The sequence below is a fragment of the Bos mutus genome, chromosome 21 (genome assembly GCF_027580195.1).
Source record: "Bos mutus isolate GX-2022 chromosome 21, NWIPB_WYAK_1.1, whole genome shotgun sequence".
In the NCBI taxonomy this organism is placed as follows: Eukaryota; Metazoa; Chordata; class Mammalia; order Artiodactyla; family Bovidae; genus Bos; species Bos mutus.
Genome location: NC_091637.1, coordinates 65,798,031 through 65,823,909, shown reverse-complemented (window position 1 = coordinate 65,823,909; position 25,879 = coordinate 65,798,031). Strand labels below are relative to the sequence as shown.

At 50.9% G+C, this 25,879-nt stretch overlaps 1 protein-coding gene across 1 annotated transcript in view; it reads right to left on the bottom strand.

The window, feature by feature from the left end:
* The window catches only part of DYNC1H1 (dynein cytoplasmic 1 heavy chain 1), a 60,899-nt gene that overhangs the window by 29,680 nt on the left and 5,340 nt on the right, over positions 1-25,879 (bottom strand). The window contains 26 exon segments of the mRNA XM_070358001.1: positions 147-429; positions 1,074-1,268; positions 1,364-1,552; positions 1,634-1,799; positions 2,594-2,767; positions 2,861-3,027; positions 3,365-3,511; positions 3,665-3,874; positions 3,952-4,062; positions 4,279-4,392; positions 4,533-4,688; positions 6,349-6,588; positions 7,074-7,193; positions 7,276-7,386; positions 7,476-7,652; positions 8,003-8,143; positions 9,464-9,610; positions 11,394-11,543; positions 13,044-13,223; positions 13,896-14,972; positions 18,082-18,309; positions 18,401-18,672; positions 20,159-20,345; positions 20,722-20,977; positions 21,211-21,384; positions 23,344-23,431. Of these exon segments, the coding sequence (XP_070214102.1) occupies positions 147-429; positions 1,074-1,268; positions 1,364-1,552; positions 1,634-1,799; positions 2,594-2,767; positions 2,861-3,027; positions 3,365-3,511; positions 3,665-3,874; positions 3,952-4,062; positions 4,279-4,392; positions 4,533-4,688; positions 6,349-6,588; positions 7,074-7,193; positions 7,276-7,386; positions 7,476-7,652; positions 8,003-8,143; positions 9,464-9,610; positions 11,394-11,543; positions 13,044-13,223; positions 13,896-14,972; positions 18,082-18,309; positions 18,401-18,672; positions 20,159-20,345; positions 20,722-20,977; positions 21,211-21,384; positions 23,344-23,431 (5,460 nt within the window).

The following is a 25,879-nucleotide window of genomic DNA, read 5'->3' as shown; positions in this document are numbered from 1 at the left end:
TACAAACGCAGTAACTGATGTAAAGATTTAAAGTTTAAGAATGTACTAGCCACATAGTTAAGAAATACATTTAGATCATTTGCTTAATCTCTGAGAAGTAGGTTTACCACCTGACTTCACCTGACCAGGTGTGTGGAGGCACTCACCGAACGGGGAACCCCCGAGCCTGGCCTCCAAGGCCTGTGTCATCGTCAAATAGCAGCGGTCAGTGAGGGGTGTCTGGACCAGCTTGTCCTGAACACCCAGGTATTCGAAGCCATAGTTAAACTTGGCATTCGCCATCTGAATCGACAGCTGCTGCAACACGTCGGTCTGCTTCGGGTCAAAGTAGAACCGCATCTGGCTGAGCCACTCGAAAGACTTGGCGTTGTCCACCTTGCTCTTGATCAGGGACCTGGTGACGTCTCTCTGGTGAACCAGCTCTGTGATCTGAAGACAGACTCACTTTAAGAGTTTATTGTAATGTACACTCCCTGAACTGAAGTACAGAAATGCCTCTTCTGGGATTACTTAGGAGACTTTGAAATTGAGTTCCTAGGCCCAACTATGATGTAAATAAATATTCCGGAACAAAAATTTACTTTTAAAAACGATAGAACTGCTAGTCACACGATGGAATTACATAGAATAAAGAATTGCAACAAAAACAAAGAGTGACAAAAGCACCTTATTTTAAGTAAAAACCCTGCAACTCGCATAAAACATGATGGAGAAGAGCTGCCTCTGACCTAACAGTCTGCCTGACGCACACAACCTCACAAGCCCGGCAGCAAAATGGCAAGGCTCACAGACATGCCTCCGGAGGCGGAGCTCTGGGAAGGCGGGGCGAGACCCCGAGGGCTGAGGGTCAGCCTTTGAACCGGGAGGTCAGCCTTTGTACCAGGTCGTGCATGTGGCTCCTGTTCCCCAAGGCTGCCCTTCAACAGGAAGAGAGCGCCAAGGACCACCCAGCGCTTGTCAACAGCCCATCGACTAGCTTTCCTCCCAGACACTAATGAGGATATTTCTCGAGCGTGAGCTCTTTTAGCTGCTCGAGGGGAAGGCAGGGGAGCCTGACCAGGAGGAGGACTCACCAAGTGCTCCAGCTTGCGCCTGCGGAGCGGGGGCTGCTCCATGAGGACTGAGTCGGCCAGCACGTTGAGGGTGACCTCCACGTTGCTCAGCACGGAGTGCAGGGGGGCCGCGTCGCCGCTCCCGCCCATGCTGCTCAGCGCCGTCTCCACGTTCTCAGACCAGGCGATCTGCGCTGACAGGACCACCAGCTGGGCCTGGGAGGTGCGGCACACAGGAGACCCAAAAGAGTGGTTTTAAAGGTCAGCCAGTGTCCCCAGCTCCAGCCCGTCGCCCTGCTACTGGACAGTACCTGGTATTTGTCAATCCAGGTGATGTAGGTATTTGGGTCGATTGATGTTGCTTTACCAAAGATCTCGACTTCGGTAACAGACTCAGCGAGGAGTTTGGCCAGCGTGACCCGCATCTCCTTCTCCACCAGTGTGAGCCACTCGTTGATTTTGGGATGTTCGGTGATTGACACGGGAGTTTTAAACATAACCTGAAATAAAGACAACCTACGAATTAAGGTGTGCAAAGACAGGAGCGAAGTTTTCTGAGTTACAATCGTAAACCTCACTACCTCCTCTCCTTCACGGGACGAGATGCCCAGGACGACGGAGTTGTCTTCATTGAGGATGATGCTCGAGACTCCAGCAAACATTTTCTTGAAGTGTTTCTGTAACTTAGCTACATTCTTACTGTTTCCAATGATTTCAAGCAAATCTTCATCACCCACAAAATAGAATCTAAAATTGAAACAGCATTTAAGTTGCTAAAACATGACACATACACAAATAAGGTGAATCAAACAGTAAGAAAGGAAAGTGGACGTGGATGGTGTGGACCATCTCCAGCCTGAACGCGGATCACATCCAGGTCTTCTCCAGCCCTCAGCAAGAGAGACTCACTTACCTAACAAGACACTGAAAAGAAATGCAATGCATTTCATATAATTCACCTCACTTCATCCATGTTTAAAAAACCTGCTCAACTTATAAGTAAACTATTCAGAGAGCTTCCCTGGTGGCTCAGACCATAAAGAATCTGCCTGCAGTGCGGGAGACCTGGGTTCGATCCCTGGGTTGGGAAGATCCCCTGGAGGAGGGCACTGTCAACCCACTCCAGTATTCTTGCCTGGAGAATCCCCATGGACAGAGGAGCCTGGCGGGCCATGGACAGAGGAGCCTGGCGGGCTACAGTCCATGGGGTCGCAAAGAGTCAGACACGACTGAGCGAGTTTCACTCACTCAAACTATTCAGAAAGAAAAAAAAAAATACCACTTAGAAAATAAAATCATCAGAGTGAGTTTTTTAAGAGAGACAAGCTGCCTGGGAGGGTGAATAATAGTTTAAATGGAACTTAGTATACAAATCCATGGTAGAAAATTAAGAGGAATCAATCGATGAAAGGGAAACAGTATTCATTAAATGGATTACTGGCAACAAAACCCTTGATGTCAGAGTGAGCAACTCACAAGCCAGGAGGGAAGAAAGCACAGAGCTGGGCCTCCCCTCAGTCTGCGCCTGAGACGCCCCCCACCTGGGGAAAGACGAGCGCTCTCTCTCCAGGTACTCTCCCAGGGCCTTCTGGATCTTTCCCAGCAGGTCTGCCAACCTCTCCAAAGACCTCTGCACCCCCTGGATGTTCAGAACGTCCATCACCAGGGGAGACTTGGATACTTTCTTCATTAGAGCCAAGAACTCCGTGCTGATGCTACAGGTCAAATCAGAAGCGAGGTTACTGCCGGCCTTCACGCGGTGCTCCCAGCCAAGCCCGCCCTTCCGCCCCACCCGCTGGAGGCCCTACCTCTGGAACCGCTGGGTCTCCACTGGCAGCAGGTGCTTGATGTCCGCGCTGCCTGTGAAGATGCCCTCCAGGTAGACCCAGCGCCTCTGCACGTCGATCCACACGTCGAAGAGGGCCATGATGCGGTTCAGCTTGTCTTCCCAGCTCAGGGCGTCCTCCTCAAACACCTAGCGGGTGAAGCAGGGCAGAGGTCAGCTGCTGCCCTCTCCCCTCTCAGATATGCCAGAACCTACCCCAAGATGCAGACGAACATCCTACCAAGTTATGCGACTCACATTTTCTAAAAACAGGTCCCTGGTAACTGTGAGCCTGGCCATTTTTATTTTTAAATGTTTATTAAGTTATTTTGGCCATATAGCACTTGGGGTCTTAGTTCCCTGACCAGGGATCGAACCCGTACTCCCTGCAGTTGAAGCCTGGAGTTTTAACCGCTGGACCGCCAGGGACGTCCCCGTGAGGCTGCGGGCATTACGGTGGATGTGCGGGGGGGAAGCCCCCACGTACCTTGTAGTACGGAGAGAGCTTCATGGCGGACACGCTGTTGATGTGCTCTTTGACCTTGTTGAAGAGGTCGTCCCAGCCTCGGATCAGGCGACACTTGTTCTGATAGTTAACCAAGTCCAATTCATAAGTGTTCCACACTTCTCGTATCTGAATTGCAACCCAAAGAGGCAGGTCATCAATGTATGGGCGTGCGCCAACCACATGAGTGACCGAGTGAGTTAACGTTATGGGGACAAGAGGGACCACAGGTGGGGCTCCGTTTTCACACAGCTCAGGTGTGTGTCACAGCCCGACACGCACCTGCTTCAGAAACTCCTCCAGAGCCATCTCCCCCTGTGCCACAAGCAGCACATCCTTGACAACAGCTTCATTCTTCTGCAAGTCCACGTCCCAGATTTGGCCGAGGGTCAGCTCAGATACAACCCAGTTCACGTGAAGCCGCTTCATCAGCTGTTTCCAGTGGCGGTCCTTAAGTGCTTCGGACTTGAGCTCAATCACCAGCATGTTTATCTGTGGAGAGAGGGAGCCGAGTCATCCGCGTGGCGTGTTTCCGGCTGACTCCCAGCCGGCAGCTCCGGGTCACCCACCTTCAGGTAGCCTTTCAGGAGCCTCTGCACAAACTCGTAGGACGCGTACTGCCGCAATCGGGCAGGGAAGTTTTTCAGCTGGTTCAGGAGGCCATCTAAATTCTGTCGAAGCTGTCAAGAGAAACCCAAGGTGGTATTCAGTTTGCCAACGTTCCCTTAAAGGATGAAACATTTAAAAACTAGCCTTAAAAGAAATTTTAGATAAACAACCGGGAAGGGACTTCTTGTGAACTCACAGTACAGCTCCTTGCTTGCCAAGTTCCTAAGTACAGTCTCCAACTTTCATCATGTGAAGGGCAATGCGGTATCTGTCTTAGTGATGCATACCTTTCGAGGCTGCACAGAAACCCACGGCTGCTCCTTCATCTGGTCAATCTGCTCCCAGACCTTAGAAAGCTCTGACCAAACGCCTTTGAGGTCCTGTAACTCTTCTAAGGCCACCTGCGATCAAGGACGGCAGAGCAGTTACACTTCAGAAGAGGAGCCACCTCGGACTCTCCTAGGGCCTTTGGGACAGCTGGGGTGGGGGCGAGGTCGGCACGAGGTGCCCGCACCCGCCCACCAGCGGGAGCGGCTCGTACCTGGACTCGCTCTTCGCTGCCGCTGAGAAGCCCTGTGTCGGTCAGCTCCAGGGCCTCCTTGGCCTTCGCGCACTTCTCGCGGTCGTCCTTCAGCCTGCCGAACTTCCCTTCGTATATGGTGAGAGCCTGAAGTGCCTCCTCTGGACGCAGGTTGCCCTGAAGCGGTCAAGGCCAGCGAGTCAGAGCCAGGTCTCAGGACAGAGGGGCCCAGCTCTGAGGCGCTGGAGGGGACTCTACGCTTCCTTGAGTGTCTGCGTGTAAATGTTCCCAAGTGCACGCTGCTGATGCGTGCCCGTTACTTCCAGACCTGACCTGGGTAAGGGGAGCACCTGTCGAGTCAGGCATCCCCTTGCGGAGTGCCGGGGAGGCGCTGACCTGGGCCCGGAGCAGGACAGCCCTGCCAGGCACGCCCTCTGAGGCATGGCCATGGTATGAGTGACGAGGGAAGGTGAGGAGGAAAGCACCGCTCTCATCGGAGGCGGCTCGACTTCTGCACTAACACGATTCACAGGTGTCTTAATAATCTTTGAGAACGACTACACCGAGTACCGATTCGAGTTTTGTTTTCTTTTTTGCCACGCTGTGTCCTGTGGGGCCTCAATTCCCTGACCAGGGGGTGAACCCGGGCCCTCAGAAGTGAGAGCACTGAGTCCTAACCACTGGACCCCCAGGGAACTCCCTCAAAGAGAGTTCTAACTAAAACATCACCAGCGAGGTGAGATGATGAGACGCCCACCCTGAGGAGCTGCACTCTTGCCTACTTACTGATCAGCCCTCACTCCCCCGCGTGACCTGGCAGTTCTGCCATCAGTGAGGCACAGCCTGCTTCACCCCGGGGCCCCGTGGCCCAACCAGACACAAAGCGGGACCTCAGGGCAGCAGCACAGACCAGCTGAGGGCAGGACGGAGGCCGACCCAGCAGACGTGAGTGTGTGCTGGGGCCGGGGGCGGGGGCGTGGGGGGGGGTCCCCAGGTCTCTCGTGGAGAGCCACAGCCCCGCCCACAAAACCAGACCAGCATCTAGGATACACTCACACCTTCTCCTGCGGGGTGCACACGTGTGCCTCCGAGTGAATCCCACCCCGAAAACCAGGCGGGCCGGGACCTACATGGCTGAGCCCCGTCCTGCCTGTCTGCATGCCCCTCGGCATGCCTGCCTGCCCCCAGCGGTCTCCACACGCCAGACTCCCCGCAGAGCAGTGAGGCCCCAACACCCTCCCCCAGCTCGCGTCTCCATCTGCCTTGAAGTGCGTGTCCTTCCGGTTCCCTTCTCACCCTGTCTCCTGCGGGAACGTGTCCCGCTGGGGTCAGGCTCCTTTTTGGTCACCTCTGTGTTCCTGCTACCCAGAACACGGCTGGTGCTCAGTACAAACTGGAGTGAACGCGGCGGCCTGGCTGCAGCAGTCTCTGGGCACAGAGAGCCTTAACCACTGCAATGGCAGTGGCACAGCCCAGGACGGCCCCAGGGCACAGGCCAGGCAGTGGCGCCGGGGGACGCCTGGCCTGAGTCCACAAGAGGGACAAGTCTAACTCCCGAGTACAGCTAATAGGGTAACTTACGAGCGGAGAAACGCTAGGCTGTAGAAGCATTCCCTGCCTTAAATGACTGTCGCGAGGGGTCTGGCTGAAAAGAGGTCTATCTGAGCGGGCTTTCACGGTTTCACAGCCACTCTCTGCAAGGACGGCTCCCTTAATTACAGGAGGGCAGTGCCTTCACCCTGGAAAGCTCAGCCGCGGCAGGGCGCCTCACTCTGAAAGCGGGGACACAGAGGACGCTGCTGGTGCGGGGAGAGCACGGGGCTGCGTTGGGGCTCACCGTGACGGGCTTGGTCTTCTCCCAGTCGGTCAGCAGGTCGGTGGTGCGGCTCTCCACAGCCCGGTCCTCCTGCACGATCTTCATCTGTAGGTTGGCCACCTGCTGCTGGATGGCAGAGTCCTTCCGCCTCATGATGTCGTTGAAGGCCCCCCACTCCCCCTCGATGTTGTCGATGTAGAGCCAGGACGGCGGGAACTGGAACCTCTGCTTCTCCAGCAGCCGCTGGCCATTGCGGTAGAGCTGGAGGGGGAACAAACAAACGGGCTTTTTCTTCTAGGAGTAACAAGAGCTATGGTCAGACTCCAAGAAGACACCCGTGGGTACAGGACACACCTGCTCTCCTCCAGGAACCTCCCCTCCCCACAGCGCTGTGCCCCAGGGCAGCAGGCCGCCGAGGGGCCCGCTGGGCCAGCCCCAGGACTGCCCTGGCCACACTCAGGCGGCCCCGAGCAGGGCCTGAGCGCCCTGGAACTGGGCTTCACACCCTAGGTCCAAACTATGAGAAGGAAATTCAACTTTGAGGACTTGAAGATCAACAACTAAAGTAAAAGATTTCAAAAAATAAGAACCTGTCGTTCTCAAACCTTGAAGTGCCTGAAGATCACCTGCAGAGCTTTTTAAAATGCAGCCGTCTGGAACACTGGCGTCCACCTTTACGAGGACGCCAGGGGGTAAGACAGAGACACCCCGGGGACCCCCAAGACACAGCGAGGGACAGAGCTCACCTCGACTTGCTTCTCAAACTGCTTGATCTTCCGTTTCAGGGACTGCACGTAGGTGATGAAGGTCACTGCGTCAGAGGTGCTGGCCGTGTCCACCGAGTGCTGCTCCAGCTCCTGGCGGGACTGTGGGCAGAGAGCATGGCGTCGATCGGGGAGCCGAGGCGGCTGGCGGGCTTGCCGCCCTGCCGGGATCCCGCCTTCTCACCTTGGAGATCTGGGAGTGGAACTCCGTCATGTTGGAGCCGAGCATCTGCCCAAATTTGCTGAGCACCTCCTTGTGCCAGGAGTCGTACTTCAGGTTCACCTTCGACTGGACCTGTGGGGGGAGGAGTGTTCACACTGCAGCTTCCCTGTGGTCAGACGCTGCCCTCACAGCGCGCCTTCTAGGCAGTCGGCTGGGCTCACCTTGCCGTAATCTATGACCACCGGCCCAAACTCTTTCTTGGTCTCTGCATTGTCGAAGGTCCCCCGGGCCTTCCTTATCTGGACCAGCAGAGCCTGCCACTTGCTGAGGTCTTCCCCGAGTCGGTTATAGATGTTCTCAGCTTGCATGTCCCACAAGCACTGATACTGAAGCCAGACCTGCAAACGAGAACACAGCCACCCATGGCAGCTCGACGTCTCGTTTTGTGAAATGTTAATACGTGCGGTCATATTCTGCTAAAAAGGTTTGTGTTCCTTCATCCCTGTTAGGAATAAACTCTCATTTCCAATGCTCAGCTTCCCAACCAAAAAAGAATAAAGTTTTCTCCTCTCCAAAATGATTAACATCCCAGAAGGTCCATTCCACTGTTCACTCCTTGCTTTAAAATGGCAAAGATCACCTCATAAATCGCATTACGTTTAGTCAAGACTTAGCTCCACATTCATTCAAGCTCACACTTGCGTCTAGGACAGATCACATACGCACCAGAGCGAGAGGCGTGCCTCACCTTGACGTACTGCTCGACCTCGGTGACGATGCCCATGACTGCAGAGTAGGACTCCTCCAGGGCCACGGGGCCATCTGGCATCCGTGTCAGAGCATTCCGGTAGAACTTCTCCTCTTCCGTCAGTTCATAGTGGACGCCCACCTAACCGAACAAAAGCGGAAATGAAAGCAGGGAGTGCGTACAGAAATGTGAACCTCAGCTGCCTTTCACGGCATTGAAGTAAATGGAAAGAAATGGTACCTAAGGGATAACGCTCACTCATCCCGGTCACAGGTAACCTAACTCATCAAACCAAGGAAAGGCGCGTCAACCACAAGCCAGAAGGTGTGGCGTCCCTGTTTGAGCAGGCGTGCCTCGAGCGGGGAGCAGGGTGTCCAGAGTGGGTCCCACGAGACCCGAGCCTCTCATCTCAGGGGGCGGGACTGAGGGTGTCACCTCAGCGAGTGAGGCACCACCACCAAGTGTGAACACCAGCGTGCACACAGTCACTCGGGGTCCACAACCTGTGGGTCGGTCACAGGCCAGGCACTGCTGCAGGTATTATGAGCAGACAAAGACCTCTGCTGGCACAGACTTATGTTCTGTGGGGGAGGGGAAGACAACCAAGGGAAAAGCAAAAGACACAGGCCGTCAGATGGCGAGCAGGGCTCTGGAGAAACGGGGGTGGGAAGGAATGCAGGGGCAGGACGTATTTTACACGGAGAGGCGCAGGAGGCCTCAACTGAGGAGGTGACCCCTGGCAGAGCTGGGGGCAGGGGATGAGCAAGGGCAGAGGCCCTGGGGGCCAGTGTCCATCCGGCCCGTGTGAGGACGGGCAGGCCCGGCGGGCTGCAGCAGAGCCGGGGTGGAGAGGCAGGCGGCAGAGCGGCACGTGTCGGAGGCCCGCAGGCCCCGTGGTGGGCGAGACGGGAAGCCGTTACCAGGCCCCCCAAACAGCAGCGTCGGGGTCAACACACACCTAAGAGGTAATCTGGGCTGCTGCGCTGATGGCAGCTTTTAGAGGGGCAAGAGCAGACAGAGACCAGTGAGGAGGGGGCTTAACTAGGCCGAGGGGGGTGAGATGTACCATGCACGACTGCAGCACTGGACATCACAAGAAACAGACCAGGGTAAATTCTGAAGATGGAAACAGCACACGGCTGGTACTTATGGCCAGACGGGACACGGAGGACGGGGGTGGGCAGGCACAGAACACACAGGAACCAGTGATCAGTGATGTGGACGGGCCGGCAAGGTGCAGGGAGAGCTGGGGAAGCCGGGAGCGAAGACCAGGCCCCAGAGGAGGGAGGAGGGAGAATGGAGCTACGTGCACAGCTAAGAAAAGAGATACACCTGAGACTGTGTGGAGCAGTAACTACAGGGCAAGTGTCGGGTCACACCGCGCCCCTCCAGCGTTCCGCCAGAGCGCTGAGCTGACAAGAGTGCTGAGCTGAGGTCTGGGGCTTCCTCGCAGGCACTCACCTGGTACCGCTGGCTCTGGATCCGGGGGAGAGACAGCACCACCATCTTCCAGGCGAACATCTCCTGGTACAGCTTGTACCTGCACTCCTCGATGGGCGGGTTCAAATAGATGACCTGGTTGGTGATCCTCAGCTCATGAACGACGTTCTGGAAAGCAAAGGTGTCGTTTTGACTCAGCAGTCTATTTCAGTTCAAGGGCTTTGAAATATACCATTTTCTCTCCCTGAATCATTACATTAGTTCCGTGTGAACCACAAAGTCTATTAAGTTACTAACAGATCCAGCCTTCTGTGAGCTCATGTTTGGTCTGCAGCCCTCCCCAAGGGCCTGGAGGGGGTCAGAGGGCAGCTGCGCATGGGCTCCTCCTGGGCACCCAGTGCCTGGCTGTCAGACACACAACAGGCGCTCAGTGAAGCGCCATGGGATCTGATGTCTGTGATGATCTCGGGACGTGAGGACCTTGTGGCCTGAGAAAGCAGAGACACAGGCCGACTTGGCTGGTGTAGGTTCACGGGCTGGGAGCAGCCTGCGCCACCCGCCAGTGCTGTGGGCTACTTTCAGAACTCCAGCTCAGTCTTTACTACACGTCTGATCAACTCAGACACCTCACTTGCTTTTCTGCATCTCGGTAATTTCTTTTAAAAAGTATGCTCTGGGGATGAATATCTGTAGTATTCAAAAGTGAAAACATTTCAAGTATTAAAAGAAAACGTGAAGTCTGGTAAGAAAAAAAAAAAAAGCCAATTGTTTCTCTCAGATCAAAGCTTCTAGTCGCCCACTTCTATCAGGCTTCTGATCTGGAGACGTTCACTGGTGAAGAGAACACAAACACTGTAGACCACACAGAACGAATGCACGGCTCAATGCCATCAGTGTAAGGTGGACACGTTTATAACTAGCACCTGTGTTACGGGCAGAGTTTAAAGAGAACTTTCTGGAGAGCCTGCCAGCCCCAGCAGAGCCCTCCTTCCCACGACGGGGAACAGTCGCGTGGAGATGAGGGCTGCTGTCCAGCGTGCTCCGCAGTACACTGCTGCATCCTTCCGTGAGAATTCTACTCAGATTTTTATTAAAACTGACATTTTAGGGTCACAGTCTGAACTTCTGCTTGCAGCAGACCATTATATCCAGTTCTTCAAATTAATTCCTACGTATATCCTAGGAGAACAGAAATTTTCCCCCAGTGTAGATTTCTAAATGTTATTTTCCATTAAAGAAAAAAAAAAAAAAAGCTGGGACTTCCCCGGTGGTCCAGTGGTTAGGGATCTACCTTCCAATGCAGAGGATGTGGGTTCGCTCCGTGGTGGGGGAACTAAGACCCCACAAATAACTCAGCCATGAGCACAACTGCCGAGCCTGCACCGAAAGGGAGACCCCACGCCCCACAACCAAGCCCCGACACAGCCAAATAGATGAAAAAATTAACCCCCAAGTGTTTCTGAAACTGTTTTTGACATAGAGCAGAATTCTAAGGCAGGCATGAAGAGGAAAGGTATGCACCCTCTCCGGCCTCCTCTCGAATGGTGTCATTACCAAAACAAAGACGTGAGTGCCGGTCCATTGTTCAGTGGCTCAGTCATGGGGGCTCCGTGACCCCACGGACTCCAGTCAGACTTCCCCGGGTCTCACAGGACACCACTTCACAGTCGGCGGCCCACAGCCCCTCAATCCCTTCCACTCTGCGGCACTCGGCTTTTCCCACTTTTCTCTTATGCCTTGGCACTTGGGGTGCTCTCTGCAGAACGGCCCTCCCCCCGGGTCTGCCTGCTGCTGCCCTGGTGGATGGTGGGGGGAGGAGCTCGGGGTGAAGAGCCTCTTCCTCATCTCACGTCACCCCAGGACGCTGACCGGGCCTGGGTCTGCCCACCGCAGTGGCTTTTTCACTCGCGCTTTATTTACTGTGGAACCGGCTGCCCTGCGAGATACTCACCTTGATCTTTGGCTCTCCTCCAGGCTTGTGACTAACTTGAGGGGCATCTGTATCCATGTCAACCTCTGCTTTATCCTCCGCTTGTCCAAGGAGCACCTGCGTCCAAGCTCTCAGGCCAGCTTGCAGCCGGACGCCCAGTATCCTTTCAATCTACAGAGAAACATGTCCCAAGAACAATGTTTCTCCCAGTTAGCTCGCAGAGCGTACTGACAGAACACCGCTGTTTCCGGCCCAGGACGAATCGTTCCTGACCCCAAGCCTCCACCCGCAGCTCCTCAACCTCACGTCCTCACCCTCCAGCCCCCGCTCACGGACGACTAGGCTGGCTATGCTCTCCGCCTGCGGACTCCCGCTCACAAGCGACAAGCAGACCAGCATCGCCGCGCAGGCGTGGCGAAGGCCTTGAAATGTGTTCAGTGCGACAGGAAATGCACAAACACCAGCCTCAGGTACAAAACCAGGAAACTGGAGTTTGGAGATGAAGTCATTTTTCTTTTTTAAATCGAGGCACAATTGATTTTGTTATTGTTGCTGTTCAGTTGCTAAATCATGTCTGACTCTTTGTGACCCCATGGACTGCAGCACACCAGGCTTCCCTGTCCCTCACTATCTCCTGGACTTTGCTCAAACTCGTGTCCATTGAGTCAGTGATGCTACCTAACCATCTCATTCTCTACCACCCCTTCTCCTGCCTTCAGTAACTGACTATAACATTAGTTTTGGATGTACAACATAAGGATTCAATATGTATACCTACTTGTAATATGATCATCACAGTAAACCTAGTCAACATCAGTCACCAAACGGTGACCATTTTCTTTCAACAAGTGAAGAAGGAAGTCAGAAATCTCTGATCTGTGAGATTTCCAAGGACTAGGGTGTCTGCGCATCTTGCTTAGAGTCCCCCTCCTCGTTGTGAGCCACTCAACCATCCTGGGAACACTGTGGGGGCGGCCTGAGAAAACCTGGGACTCGCACTCGATTCAGAAGACTGGGGCTTCTGAACGTTAGCTCTGTTCAGGGCCCGTTGGAGGAACTGCTGCATTTTACTCATCCACTTCAGAGGGGAAAACCTGTGACCCACACAGAACTTCAGAACTGACCCACGACCACCTGTCCACTGAGTGACCTCTGCCATAAAACACCCTCCCTGCTTCTGGAGACTTCACGGCTGCTCTGACACCCGCTGACGAGAAAGCCACACGGGGTGCTAAGTATGCTCCCAACACCCACCCCACAAGGGTGAGCCAAGATCCTCTAAACCAGGAACAAGAGGTACGTGGATGCTGGGGGGGTGGTGGAGGGAGACAGGGTGGCCAGAGAAGGCTGCCAGGAGAGGAGGGCTAGGGAGAACCACGTCAATCAGCAGAGCAGAGACGGGCTGCAGGAGCTTGTCACACTCCCAGAAAGCAGACAGCACTCCTCCCCTCCCCCGGAGCTCCCTGCTTCCGGCGCAGGAGGAGGGCGGCTACAGCCAGCACGGCAGTTCAGCTACTGTCAGCTGCAGGGGGTTTCTGGAAAGAACTGGTGGTCACGGTCAGTGATAACTGCCACAGAAACGAGCTTTTCAGGCCTGACCTAACAGACTTGTGGACCGGGGCCACCCCCAAAGATGGCAGACAACGCTAGGTGCAGCCGGCACCAGCTCACCTCCATGTCCAGCTTGCTGACCCAGATGGGCAGGTTGGAGTAGGAGTGCAGGTTGAGGTCGTCCACGGCCTTCTGCACTCTGTTCAGGATCTCGGAGAAAGTCTTGTGGTCGTACATGCACGTCTCCAGGGAGCGGACTTCCAGGTCTATCTTCTCCTCGATAATCAGCAGATCGTCCACCTAAAGGAAGGCACAGTTTGCGTTAAATCACCAGCTTACTCCATGCCTTTATGTCATGTATATTCTTCTCAATTAATAAACGTCTGAGACAGAGAAGTTCTTCCTCAGAGCACTAACCCTGCGTGCTAGCCTGACGCCACACCCCACCTGTCTCCGAGGAGGGAGGGGAAAGGTATGCACACCGGCGCCTCCCCGCTCCCGCTCCAGGGAAGGCGCCCTCTGCCCGCACATGCGCGAACAGGACATCAAGGCACACTGCTCTGCACCTTCCCTCTCCAGGAGCCAGCCACACACCAGACCAGTGGACTCTGCGCTGCCTGCAGAGGCAGGAGCAGGGCCAGGAGCTGACCGTGGCACAGCCAGGTGGGGGTTTTGGGGAGGAAGGCCAGGTCTGGGGCAGGCCGACCACCAGCCCGCTGTCCACGCAGCTTTATCAGTGACAACGCTCTCGTGCCCTTCATCTCTTCCCTGGCTCCCTAGCAACGGGGACTGTCACTGAACGGCCTCCCTAAAGGCCCCACACCATCCAACAGCCCGGTGAGGGGAAGGCCTCCTTCTCCCGCTCAGCAGACATGGCCCTGAGCTGTTGGGACCACGGGCGACCTCTGTGGAGAGCTAACTGCTAACCGACTGGCCACCCTCTGGGATGGGGAAGATGGAAGCGGCATGCACCTTTTCCTGGAAGTTGAAGACCGTCTCCGCCAAGCGCTGCACGTAGGGGTCGAGCTTGTAGGACTCCCACACCAAGGCGATGCCCTCGGCGATCAGTGCCTGCACCTCCTTCTTCAGGCCCGCCACCAGCAGGGAGATGGTGCTCCGCTCCTCCACCTTCTCACACGTGCGCTCATAGGTCCGCACGCTCTCGATCAGCGAGATGGCAAAGGGGTACAGCTGGTTCGCTTGGTGAGCCTTGTTCACGATCGCCAGCGGGACGCGGAAGCCGAGCCACTTGAGGTTTCGTACTTCTTTGGAGAGGGTGATGATCTCGGGGAGGAAGTTGACCTTCAGCTTGAGGACGCTGCCGGCGCGGCCCCGGACGCGCGTGCTCTCGATGGTGAAGATGCGGCCCGACACGCCCAGGTTGCGCTGCTGCACCTTGCGGGCCCAGTCGTCGAATATCTCCTGCGTGTTGAGCTTCATGCGGAAGCTGTCCCCGTCCTGCTTCAGCTTCTGGCCCTCCACGTGGTTCTCCCAGCCCTTGCCCAGCACATCCTCCACGCGCTTCATGTAGGCCGTCAGCTGCCGGTCGATCTGCTTGGCCCAGATGATGGAGCCGGACACGGGCGGCAGGTCGCGCACGTGGCTCATCTTACACGCCTGGCTCTGCGGGTATTGGACTTTGAACTTGTCGTGAAGAGACTCGATGTCGTCCTTCACACGCTGGATCAGCTGCGTCTGGTACTCGCGGATGGCCCCGCGAATGTGAGGCCGGACGAACAGCGCGTTGAACCTGGAGAAGATCCGGAACATCTCGTTGGCGTTCTTGGCGGTGCCAAGCTGGTCTCGCAGGCGCGCGGTGATCCGGGTCTCCACCCTGTCGATCCTCTCATCGTATCTCTTCATTGCGGCCTCCCAGGCCTCTGTGCCCTCCTTGGAGACATCCAGCCCGTCCACTTCCTTGACGTTCTCATAAGCCAGGTTGACCTCCTCTATGGCATTCGCGTCGGCAGCGTCGAAGAGAACCTCAGCCACTTTCATGTCCTGGGGCTCAGGCACCTCTCCTTGGTTCTGCTGTGCAACTGCTGTGACCTGGGAGGAGAGGGTTTGGAAGAAAACAGGTCTGCCAAGGGGAAAACTTTTATCTCGTTGAGTAGCACACACCACACAAGATGACCAGTCCACCATGTAAGCCTAACGTTTAGTCAAACATTTTACAACCACAAGTCAAGACCGTGTAAGACACGATACTGTACGTTTTAACTCTGCTGTAAAGACCTTCAGACAATGTAGTTTTGTGGCCAAAGAAGCTAAAAAAAAAAAATGTGTTGAGACCTGGGTTTGGGGTTCTTCCCTCAAACTGCACTGGAAAGCTCAGGACTTCACAGGAATGGTTCATACAAAGCCAGTACCCAGTACACTTCTCATTTTTATTTCTAAAACTTTAGATTACAGCCCAGGGTCCACACTGCAGCAGAGGGACAGGTCAAGCATGACAGTAACTGAGAGGGTCCGCTCAGTCCCCTGAATGCTCCTGGACAGACAGCAGAGCACACAGGCCCAGCACCTCGGGACGCAGCAGACCCCCGGGCACAGCTCAGGCCCACTCTCGCAGAATTACACCGCCAGGCAGGGGGCGTGATCTGGGGTCCACAGACGCCGCCCATGAAGTTCAGACAGTCTGTGAATTTGTTTGGAGAAAATCATTTTCACTAAGCCTAATTAAATTTAGCATTTTCTTCAGTCATGATGTAGGCAACAGTTACAGCTGTCCCCAGCGCCCTCTGCCATCAATAAATTCTTCCAGGTCACACGACAGCTGTACTGTAGTCCTGAGAGCTTGTTTATGTTCACTACTTCAAAATCCTGCTAGCAGGCCTGTCTTGCTCTTTTACGTGTTCACGGAGAAGCACACAGATGACTGTCCATAGATCACAATTTCAGAACTATGGACAAATGTTTCCTTGTAAACCTCTGCCTTTTATTTTATACATTTAAAAACATCCTGAGAACTCCTGGCAAGGACATTATAGGAGCAAAAACTGGACAGAATTATTAAACAGCCATTTCAGGACAATGGACAGCAACGGAATGCAGCTGACACTTTGAGGTGTGCCGACCTCAGTTGAGGGCGGGGAGCCTACGGCCTGGGGCGCTCCCACCCCAGGCAGGAAGACTCGCAGCTCTGCAGGTGGGAGCACAAGAGCAGCTTACAGCAGGGATTCTGGGGACTTCCCTGGCGTCTGAGGGGGTAAGAATCTGCCTGCGCTGCTCCAGGAAGACCCCACATGCTGCGGAGCCACCAAGCCTGTGCATCGCACCACAGAGCCAGCACTCTAGATCCCGGGAGCGGCAACTGCTGAAGCCCGGGCACCCCAGAGCCTGTGCTCCGCAACAAGGAAAGCCACCGCGACGAGATGCCCACACGCGGCCACAGGGAGTCGCCCCCACTCACCACAACTAGAGAAAAGCCCACGCAGCAACGAAGACCTAGCACCTACAATTCAGAAAACAAATAAAGGGGGAGTTCTGGAAAAGACAGTCTGACAAGGGCCAACGTAGTAAATTAGACACACACAGGAGCCCTTGGGAGCCCTGCAAGAATGAAAAGTCTGGACAGATTTACAACTTGCTGTCAACCAACAATTCTATAACCAGTGAAACTATCCTTCAAATGTGAGAGTGCTGCCAGCAAACCTATGGGACAAGAAATGGCAAAGAATTTCTTCAGGCTACAGAGAGAAGACGGCAGAGGTAACTTAGTCCGCAGAAAGAAATGCAGAGAACTGGAAGATGTAAATCGGGGACAAATGGAAAAGATTATGTCATTATTTTTCTTTTCACCTGCTGATTTTTCTAAGATATATGTGACTGCTTAACTTGTAACACTGTAGTTCTGGGTTTATAATATATGTAACAGTAATACCACATAATAATAATATATTGGATACAGATGCATTGTAAGAATAGCATTATTTCTCTTCTGTAAACATGACAAGCAGGAGGAAACAGATTTATATTGATTATGAGGTTCAGTCAGTATTGTGTATATCGTGATAAATTAGAGACCTATAGTAATCCCTAGAGCAAACACTAAAAAAGAAAATGCAAAGAAATATAGCTGTTAAGTCTAGCAAACAGCAGCTCTGAATCCAAACTTATCAATAACTACATTAAATGTGAACAATCCTCCAATAAGACCATCCTGAGAATGCACGCCTGCACACGAGTTCATTACACACTTTATGAACAAAAAGGCAGTGCAGACACCACATGGTTTACAAATGGAAAGCAGACAATGATGCTTTAACACAGTGATAGCTGAGAAGGACAGGGAACGGAGGGCTGAGTCCCAGCTTCAAGGCTCTCACGGACACAGTAAAGGGTTAACACGTAAAACCAACACACGCACACGTGTCCACGTGGATGGGGACTGACTAGCTGAGAAGGCACCAAGCACTCACTACGGACCCGCTCCACCCCGGTCCACCCTGGGCGGCAGGCGCTCCTCCTCAGAGAACGACCGAGACAGCAAGGCTCCTAGACCGGACCGCCCGTCCCAACTAACACTGCAGAATTCTCAGAGAATCCTAAACACACACACGGAAGACCCCACCGAGAGCCTATGGTTAACACCAACCAATTAACATTGGCCACTGGCTTTATCGCGTGTATCTATCCGTTTACCAATTCGTCTACCTACACACGTATCAATCCACCCGCTACTTCTGGATTGGATTGTTTAAAGCGAGAAAAGCAGTGCTCAGAAAAGTGGTGAACTGAGAAGAGAAAAAAAAAAGCATGAAGAAAGAAAAGGAGTCATTTAATTGTTCCAATAAATCTGAGCCAAACGCAATTATTATCCACATTTTACAGATAAGGAGTCTGAGGAAAAGAGTAAAACAGTGAGCCCAGTCACACGGCTAGTTCAACAGCTGAATTAGGATGTAAACCCATGAGGTTTGGCTCTAGGGTCCATGCAGTTTGGGGATGGGAATGAATGGATGGAGAATGTTAAAGATTTGAACTCAAACACTATGATTCAGAATCACTAGATCTTCAAGATGACAGTGACAGATGAAAAAGGAGCTAGAGAAGCACTTCACAGTGTGAAAGAGACACAGGTAGCTGACTGTAAAAAAAAAAAGAGAGAGAGTCATTCAAGCAATGCAGGCACGAATTTTCAGACCGTGAGCCACACCTGTGGCCTCAGGACCCTGACGATGACCGCTCTCAGCTGCTCGTGCTGGCGTCTGAACTTTCTCATCTGGTCAAGGCGAGCCTGAAGCTTTCTGTGAGCAGGGTTGATCCGCCACACCATCTTGAGGTTTTCTTCCCTTTTCCTTTTGACAATGTCTCTCAGCAATACCTGGAGTTTCTCGTATTCATCATCCCAAGTCTGAAAAACTTCAAAGCACGCGACCATAACCTGGGATATAATTTAAGAGGGGAAGCTTATTATTAAAGCACGTTTTCATTGAAATGCCCTAAAGCTGGCTTCCTGAGATATTACAACTTACTTTTTCAAATTCTTCGTAGGCAACATGCATCAGCTTTCTAGTGCCCAGCACTTTGAGTAACTGAGAACTCAAGTCTCTCGAAATCGCCTCCACCAAGCGCAGTGCCCTCTGAATGGGATATTTTGTGTTTCGGATCTTTCTCAAATGGGTGAAAATTGCAACAAGTGCCTGCCGTATTTTGTCCAGCTCAGTGGCAGACAGCAGGTCATTCAGAGGAAAGTCTTTCATCAGAGGATTATAGTCGTTCACCGTTTCCAAAGCCTGTTTCAGACCTAGATTAACAGAGAAACCGTTACATAGTGTTCACATCAAGCGTCCACAGTCTCATAGCTTTCACATGAAGCCAGACAACTATAGTATACACTGTTATATGTCAATTACACCTCAATTTTTTAAAAAAAGTAAAACAGTATTCCTTCTAGGTTTAAATATTGGCCAAAAAGTTTGTTCCATAAGATCTTATGGAAAAAGCCAAATGAACTTTTTGGCGAACCCAATACTAGTCAGGTAAACTAGAATACATCCTCAAAATGGAAGATTTTGATGCTGCAAAAGATTTAGTAAACACAGAAATTGTGCTGTTTGAAAAAACAATGTTATTAACAGGTGATCCCGGTGCGCTCTCAGTTTTGCTTCTGAAGAGTGTCAGCCAGTATGCTGTACACTGACTGTACACCGACTGTACACCGACTGTACCGTACGCGTCAGTCAGTATTCACGCGTACTCCACAGGCTGTGAGCGGCAGTCCAGACATGTCATCTTTGTCTGCTTTCTAGACTATCAAAGCATTTTAGTAATACTACGTTAGTTTTGTAAAACTTGAATTTTATCAGCATTAAGAACACTGAAATTTAGATTTTATACACAGGGCTCAAGTTAGGGGGAGTGTATTAGACATGGATCACAGAAAAACCTGGGTCTTGATCTTTTATTTTAAACTTTCTCTGGCATAAGATTTTAAAAAAAGAAATCTATTAGGAAAGAAAGAAAGGTTTCAGAGGCATTAAAAAAAATTCAAGGTACACATTTCGGCACTAGTGAATGTCCATATCTTAGTGAGTATACAAAATGTGGTCACAGGAACTGAAAAGGTTTCCTCTAACATTTAAAATGCGGGCACCACAACCTTTCTGGAGGAGAAGGAAAAGAACATGACGACTTCTGTCCCGATAACTGGTTCTAATGTGTCTCTGGTGAAGAGCACGGTCTGGCCACGGCCGGCACTCCACATCTGCACGCCCGGCACTTGCTCATCCAACGTCACCCTCCCTGCTACCCATTCAGAGACCACTTTCATCTTGACAATGGTTCAGAACAGGGAAGAGGGCGGAGAATGCAAGGAGGGGCAGGTAAATAGCAGAAGAGAAAGTACTGACCAGCCCTCCTTCCGCAGCCCTGTGGGCAAAGAACTTCTGCTTAACGTAAACCACGCTCCTGCCTGGACCGTCAAAGGCACGCTTAACTTTACACTGAAAGAAGCACAGTCTGTTCAGGGAACCAAGCAACTAAGAAACAGGAGGGGGGCCCCGAGGGCTCCCTATACTCAGGCCTAGAACCTGGCTCCTGTTCTCGAAAGCCCTAAAGGGAAAGGGAGGTAGGTGGGAAGATCATTTCCATCACCTGGAGCTGGGGAAAGACGAGGTAAGATGCAAAGGCATAAGCAGTCAGGAGAGACGGTGCATCTGTTCCTTTTCAGCACAAACCCAGGCTGAGAGCTCACTGGCATCCGCCTCTTGGCTCCAAGCTCTAGTCTTTACCTGTGTCAGTGTCAAAGCTGACGGTGGCATGGAATCGCTTGCCATGTTTCAAGATGTCCAGAGTCAGGAGAACTTCGGGGCTCTCTCGTTTCTCCTGGATGCGGTATAACGCACGTTCCAAGTTTAGCCAAAAACTGATTTCCTGTAAGGCAGTTCCTGAGGCTGGATCTCGATCAAGTTTGGTCACCTTAAATACAAAGTAACATTCAAGAGTACTCAGCATTTAAGCAAAGGTAGAAAAATATCATTAACTGAATATGCGCATTAAAATTTAAGGCCAATATTTCAAGTAGATTTCCTTCCTTGTATAAAAGGTGGTTTAGTTTGGAACCAAAGGACTGAGACAGCTGAGATTAAGGCTGTCTCACGGGCAGTACTTAACCATGTCACACGGTACCCTGACCGCTCCATGCAGTCCTCCACCGAGCACTCCCAGGACCAACGGGAGGGAGAGCCAATGGGCATCACAGAATTCACCTCCTTGACAAGAATTCGTACCGGTTTTCTCACAGACATTAAAGAGTAAAGCATTTTACATGATACTTTCAATACCATGCTCTTACCTTTTGGATTTCTCGGATCCAGCGGTTAACTCCAGATTGTAACTGATTGAGGAAGGTCGGGTCTTCGACCTTATCTCCAAAGTCTGTAACTTTCGGCTTTTCTCCACGCTCGTAACACTGTTTTGCAACGTTTGTAATAATCGGGTGAATGGGCAGGCTGATCTCTGGAATTTCAATATTCTGCTGCAGGTGCAGGAGTCCCATTTCAAGCTCGGCAATCTTTTTCTCAACCGAAGGAGCCATTTTATCACCGTCCCTTAAAAGACAAAACACATCTCAAATTTTGGCGTGCTATCGTCTCCAAAGGGATTCCATTATTTCAGGTCTGTCAAATATCAACGCTATACGTTAATGCAACAGATTCACATCCTCCAGGTTTACTGGCTTTACCCTCCCAATTTCTGAACACTGCATCATTCTCTCCATGGCGTGTTACGAACATTAAGGAAAACATGACATTCAAACTAACGAAGGAAAACTGGTTTTTACCTGTCGGCCTTGCCAGACTCCCTGATATAGGACTTAAAGAAAGGAGCCACTGCATTGCTGATGAAAGAGTGCAAGGTTTCATATGGCGAGTCTTCACTGAGCGTGAGGACTCGGAGCTGGGAAGACACTGGCTTGTCTGCATCAATCACTGGAGTTCGTTTAATGAACGCCAAGCTGAAAGAAAGGAAAAGAAAACATTAGAACAAATAGTCTCATCCTCATCAGTCTTAATGATGACAGACTTCTTTGTGGGGCACGCAAATTAAAAATCCATTTGAATGTTTTAATTTTAAAATCATATTAAGAATAAATTGTTGCTTTTCTAATAGTGAAATACGCTGCTTCGTTTTCTTTATTCTCTATGTGACAACAATGGAATCAAGGTTAAGGTTATAACACGTGACCATGAAACCAGGCCAAGTTAACTTGTCTCATATGGAGGTTGAGTTCATAATCTTGTCCTCACAAAAACTAACCTCCCTAGCAACTGCAAGCTACAAGCCGTGAAGAACTTAAATGTGATCTCATTATAATCTGTCCCATTCATTTATGATATTGAATCACATGTCAGCTTGACCGCAACAGAAGTCACCTGCAGGTTAAAGTGATGAGGGAACACTCCAGGCCCTTACACCAGGCCTAGACCAACTCCTCTGGTCTCCTCTCCTGCCATGCACCCCATACCCGACTTGAGACACCCTGTGAACCACATGACCCGTTCTCTAACAGCATGTGTTTTTCTGCAGTCGCTTAAGAAATCTATTCAACTGCTGAAGTTCCAAGTTAACCTTCAAAACCCAACTCCAGTATCACTTCTTCTATGGGACCTTTCCTAAGCAGAGGCAGTCTCCCAGGTTTCACGGTATTCTGCACCTCTAAGATTCTGCCAAGTAATATAGCTAGTTGTGTATCTGCCACTCTTCCTCCCCAAAGACCGTGAACCTCTTGGGAACAGGAGTTATGCTTTATTCCTTTGCACACCCACCGCTGTTATCTTGTGCTACAGGTGTAAGCACAGGTGTGAGCACCTGTGTTACAGGTGCTCAAAGGTGAAACCAACAGCTTCAAGGGAAGCAATATCTGAGTTTTCCAGTTCTCACATTATGTATATGGCCTTTAGACACAATACTTCCTATTATTCTAAAAAGTCAATGAAGCTCCTGCTGTGACACGCTGAGAAGGAACACAGTCACAACAGTATTCCTGCCAAAAACGTACAACTTGAATGTAACCATGGAAAAGCAACAGACAGGTCCAGGGCAAGGGCACCCCATCAAACTACTGGTCTGTGCTCAGCAAAGACACCAGTGTCATCAAAGACATGGAGCTGGATTCTGGATCGTGGGAGAAATACTGCAAGGGACAGTTTTGAGGACATACGAGCACGCACTGTGCCTAGAGTAAACTGTTCTAAAACTTCGGCAATTTGAAAACTGTACTGGGGCTGTGAGCAACGATGCGGCTGTTCTTAGGAAATGGCTGCAGAATGTTTAGGGACAAAGGGGCAGCCTGTCGATAACTCACTCTCAGATGGCTCTGGAGAAAAATGACAATGCAGACGTGGGAAAGGCTAACCGATATCTGGGAGGTGCCGTATGCTGTCCAGGGAACTCTGGTAAGCTTGAAATTATTCAAACTAAAAAGTTTTAAAAAGCCAATGCAAAATACACATTTACATAACTGAATTTCAATTAAGTCTACTAGAATAAAAATTGGCACAATCTTTTTAAAAGGTGGGAAATCTGGTAACGTGTGTTAAAGACGCTAATACTGTATCTGAACTAGTAGTGCTACCTTTAGGGATTTATCCTATCAAGAATCAGACCTGTACCTATGAATGTGCACTACTTATTTATAATAATGAAAACTCAGATATAATCTCAGAGCATTATTAGACATGTTAAGTATTAATACACTGTGGCTCAAGGGCTAATGCCCTGACATGGCAATTAAAATACTTTAATACTGACTTGGAAATCCTCTTAATTTGAGTAGATAAAATCGAAGACAAGAAACTGAATTTAAGAGCAGAAATCTTTCGAGTGTTTCTTGGTAACTCTGACTTGATTAGGATTTACATTTAATTCTCACAAGTTTTATAGTCCAAAATAATGGTATATTTATACTACTCACCTATTGGACTTAACTCCGTAGTGAATGTCTATGTTGATGTTATAGGAAATAAATTCTTTTTCTTCTTCTCCTTCGTCACCAACATCCTCTGCAAATCATAATAGACGTTCTATTAAATTCAAGTCAATATTTCAATTTTTAATTGAATTTATCAACTGCTCAGAGCCTGATGAGCCTCACCCCATCCCCAACCTGGCACTTACACCCCGTGTGACGTGGCTCGCCCTGATTTTCCCTTCCACCATTTTTTCCTGAGTGCCGACGGGTCCAGGCGCTTATTTGCAGCGTGATCCCGGGCAAGGTGCTTAACTTCCCGGCCTCTCTGCCTCCTCGTCTGTAAACCGGGGTGCGCTGGCATGCCTGGGCAGTTGAAGGGCTGACTGCGCCGATGCCTGGAGCGGGCCTGGCCTCAGGCGGTGCCAGCGGTGTCCGCGCACCAAGGCCAGGTTCCCCCCACCCCATCCCGGGAGCTCCTGACACGCAGGCCACCCCCCACCTCCCCACCCCAGGGTATTCTGCTAGGCTGTCTACTCGGCACCCTCTATGTGACAGGCATTACGTCGTGTATCACACACTTAACCCTCACGACAACCCTGCGGGGGTGGCATGACGACTGTTATCCGTAGGTTCCAAGCAAAGTACGTAAGTAAACTGCCTTCAGACACGTGACTAGAAAGGAACAAGGGACGATGCAGAAGCGATTCCAAACCTGGGGTCCTCACAGGTCAACAGCTTGCCCTCCTCCCTCCATCAAGAAAACTGCTGCCAAGAAACGCCCCCAGGGTCACAGGGGGCGTTCGCCCGGCCTCCCCTCGGCCCGTACAGCACTTTGAGAGCCTGCTCTGCGGTCAACCTATGAATGCAGCAGGAATTTTAAAAAGCTTACTGGAATGTAAAACTACGATAACTCAAGATGAATGTGAATACAATTTCTAGAGAGTTAAAAGTCAAAGTTGAAAAATATATAAAAAATTATAAAAAGGGGAAGTAATCCAAACCTCTAGACCCAGCACTGACTGACTAAATGCAGACACCCGCTCGTTAAATCATCTCTGCGATGACATACTACGCGGGATAACTACATTAGGAAGAATAAATACAGAAGGATTACTCTAACTAGGTACATGGGATCTGCCGTTACTTCCAAGTCATGGTGTGATAGCAAAGGCAGCAGACTTGACTGACTGATCTTGGGAAAGTCACTCTTCTCCCCTCAGCTTCGGATGTGTAAAGTGTAAAAGCAGCACCAGAAAGGGGCTGGGCACCGAACCAGGTGGTCTGCAAGGTTTCTACAAATGCTGACAACTATGAGCAAAAGCTGTTTGCATCTCTGGCTTTAAGATGAGACAAATACAAAATTCACACTAAAAGCACAGAAAATATTGGTATGTTAATCAGGACGACAATAACTCTTCCAAAATGTTGTTTTTGGTATATCTTCAGGAAGGAGAAGAGAAGTGAGCGGCAGAACATTCTAGTGTGCCAGGGACTTCCTAGCTGTTTCTGAAACATTACCAACCAACTACCCAAAAAAAACAAAAAACAAAAAACCCAAACCAATCAAGTTTTCTAACTACTAAAATGTGGACATACCAACAGATAAATCATACTGCCTGAAATCAACCAAATACGTAACTGCAGTCTGTAAAATGCGAGCACAAAGAATATAAGGAAATACTCCCAAACTAAAGCAGCTGTCAGGGTGGTGGGACTATGAAGTATTTTTTCCCTCAATTTTTGGAACTTTCAGTAATGTTCTTCTTTGAGTTACATAAAATAGATGTCCTTAAAATAACACTCCAACAATAAACAGAAAATAATTACCAAAGGAAATTACTGACATAATTAAAAAATACAGTAATAACTTTGAATAATTTCTTCCTCCCGGACAAAACATCATCCTCTATATAAATGAACTCAAGCATGCTGACTGGACTCAGCATCTAACCACGTTGCCCGCACGTTGCGAACGGGGTTAAAGGAGGTGGGCAGGCGGCCAGGCGATGAGTCACTGCCGCCTCGGCCTCTGTCTCCTTCTCAGGACGCTGTGCAGGGCCCGCCCAGCCCACCCTGGAATCACACTGCACTGCAGCAGGAGGCACGCCCCATGACATCACCCTCAGACAAGGGTGTGCAAGGTGTCTTCCTCGGCTCTGCAAAACTGCCTCTGATGACAGTAATTGCTGGAAGTCGTCAGTAATCAGCTGAAGACTACATTTTGAATTAGGCTTTTTAACCCTGTTCCCCATAAACACAAGGACCACATGAAGCCTGAGTGGGTCTGAGTCCCATTATGGAGAACTCAGGACCTTGTTTTGTAAGCAGCCAAACAATTTAAACTTTCCTGCCTCTTCATAAATTATTACGTATTCCAAAGAACAGTAATTTTCCTTCTGCAGAAACATTTAAAAAAAATTGTTTGGAGGAGAGAAAGATACTTACTAGTTGACTCCTAACAGAGACTATCCACCCTGCAGTATTAGAGACACAGACACACACAGGCTGCGTGTTTTCCAGGCAATATACCTCTTTCCGT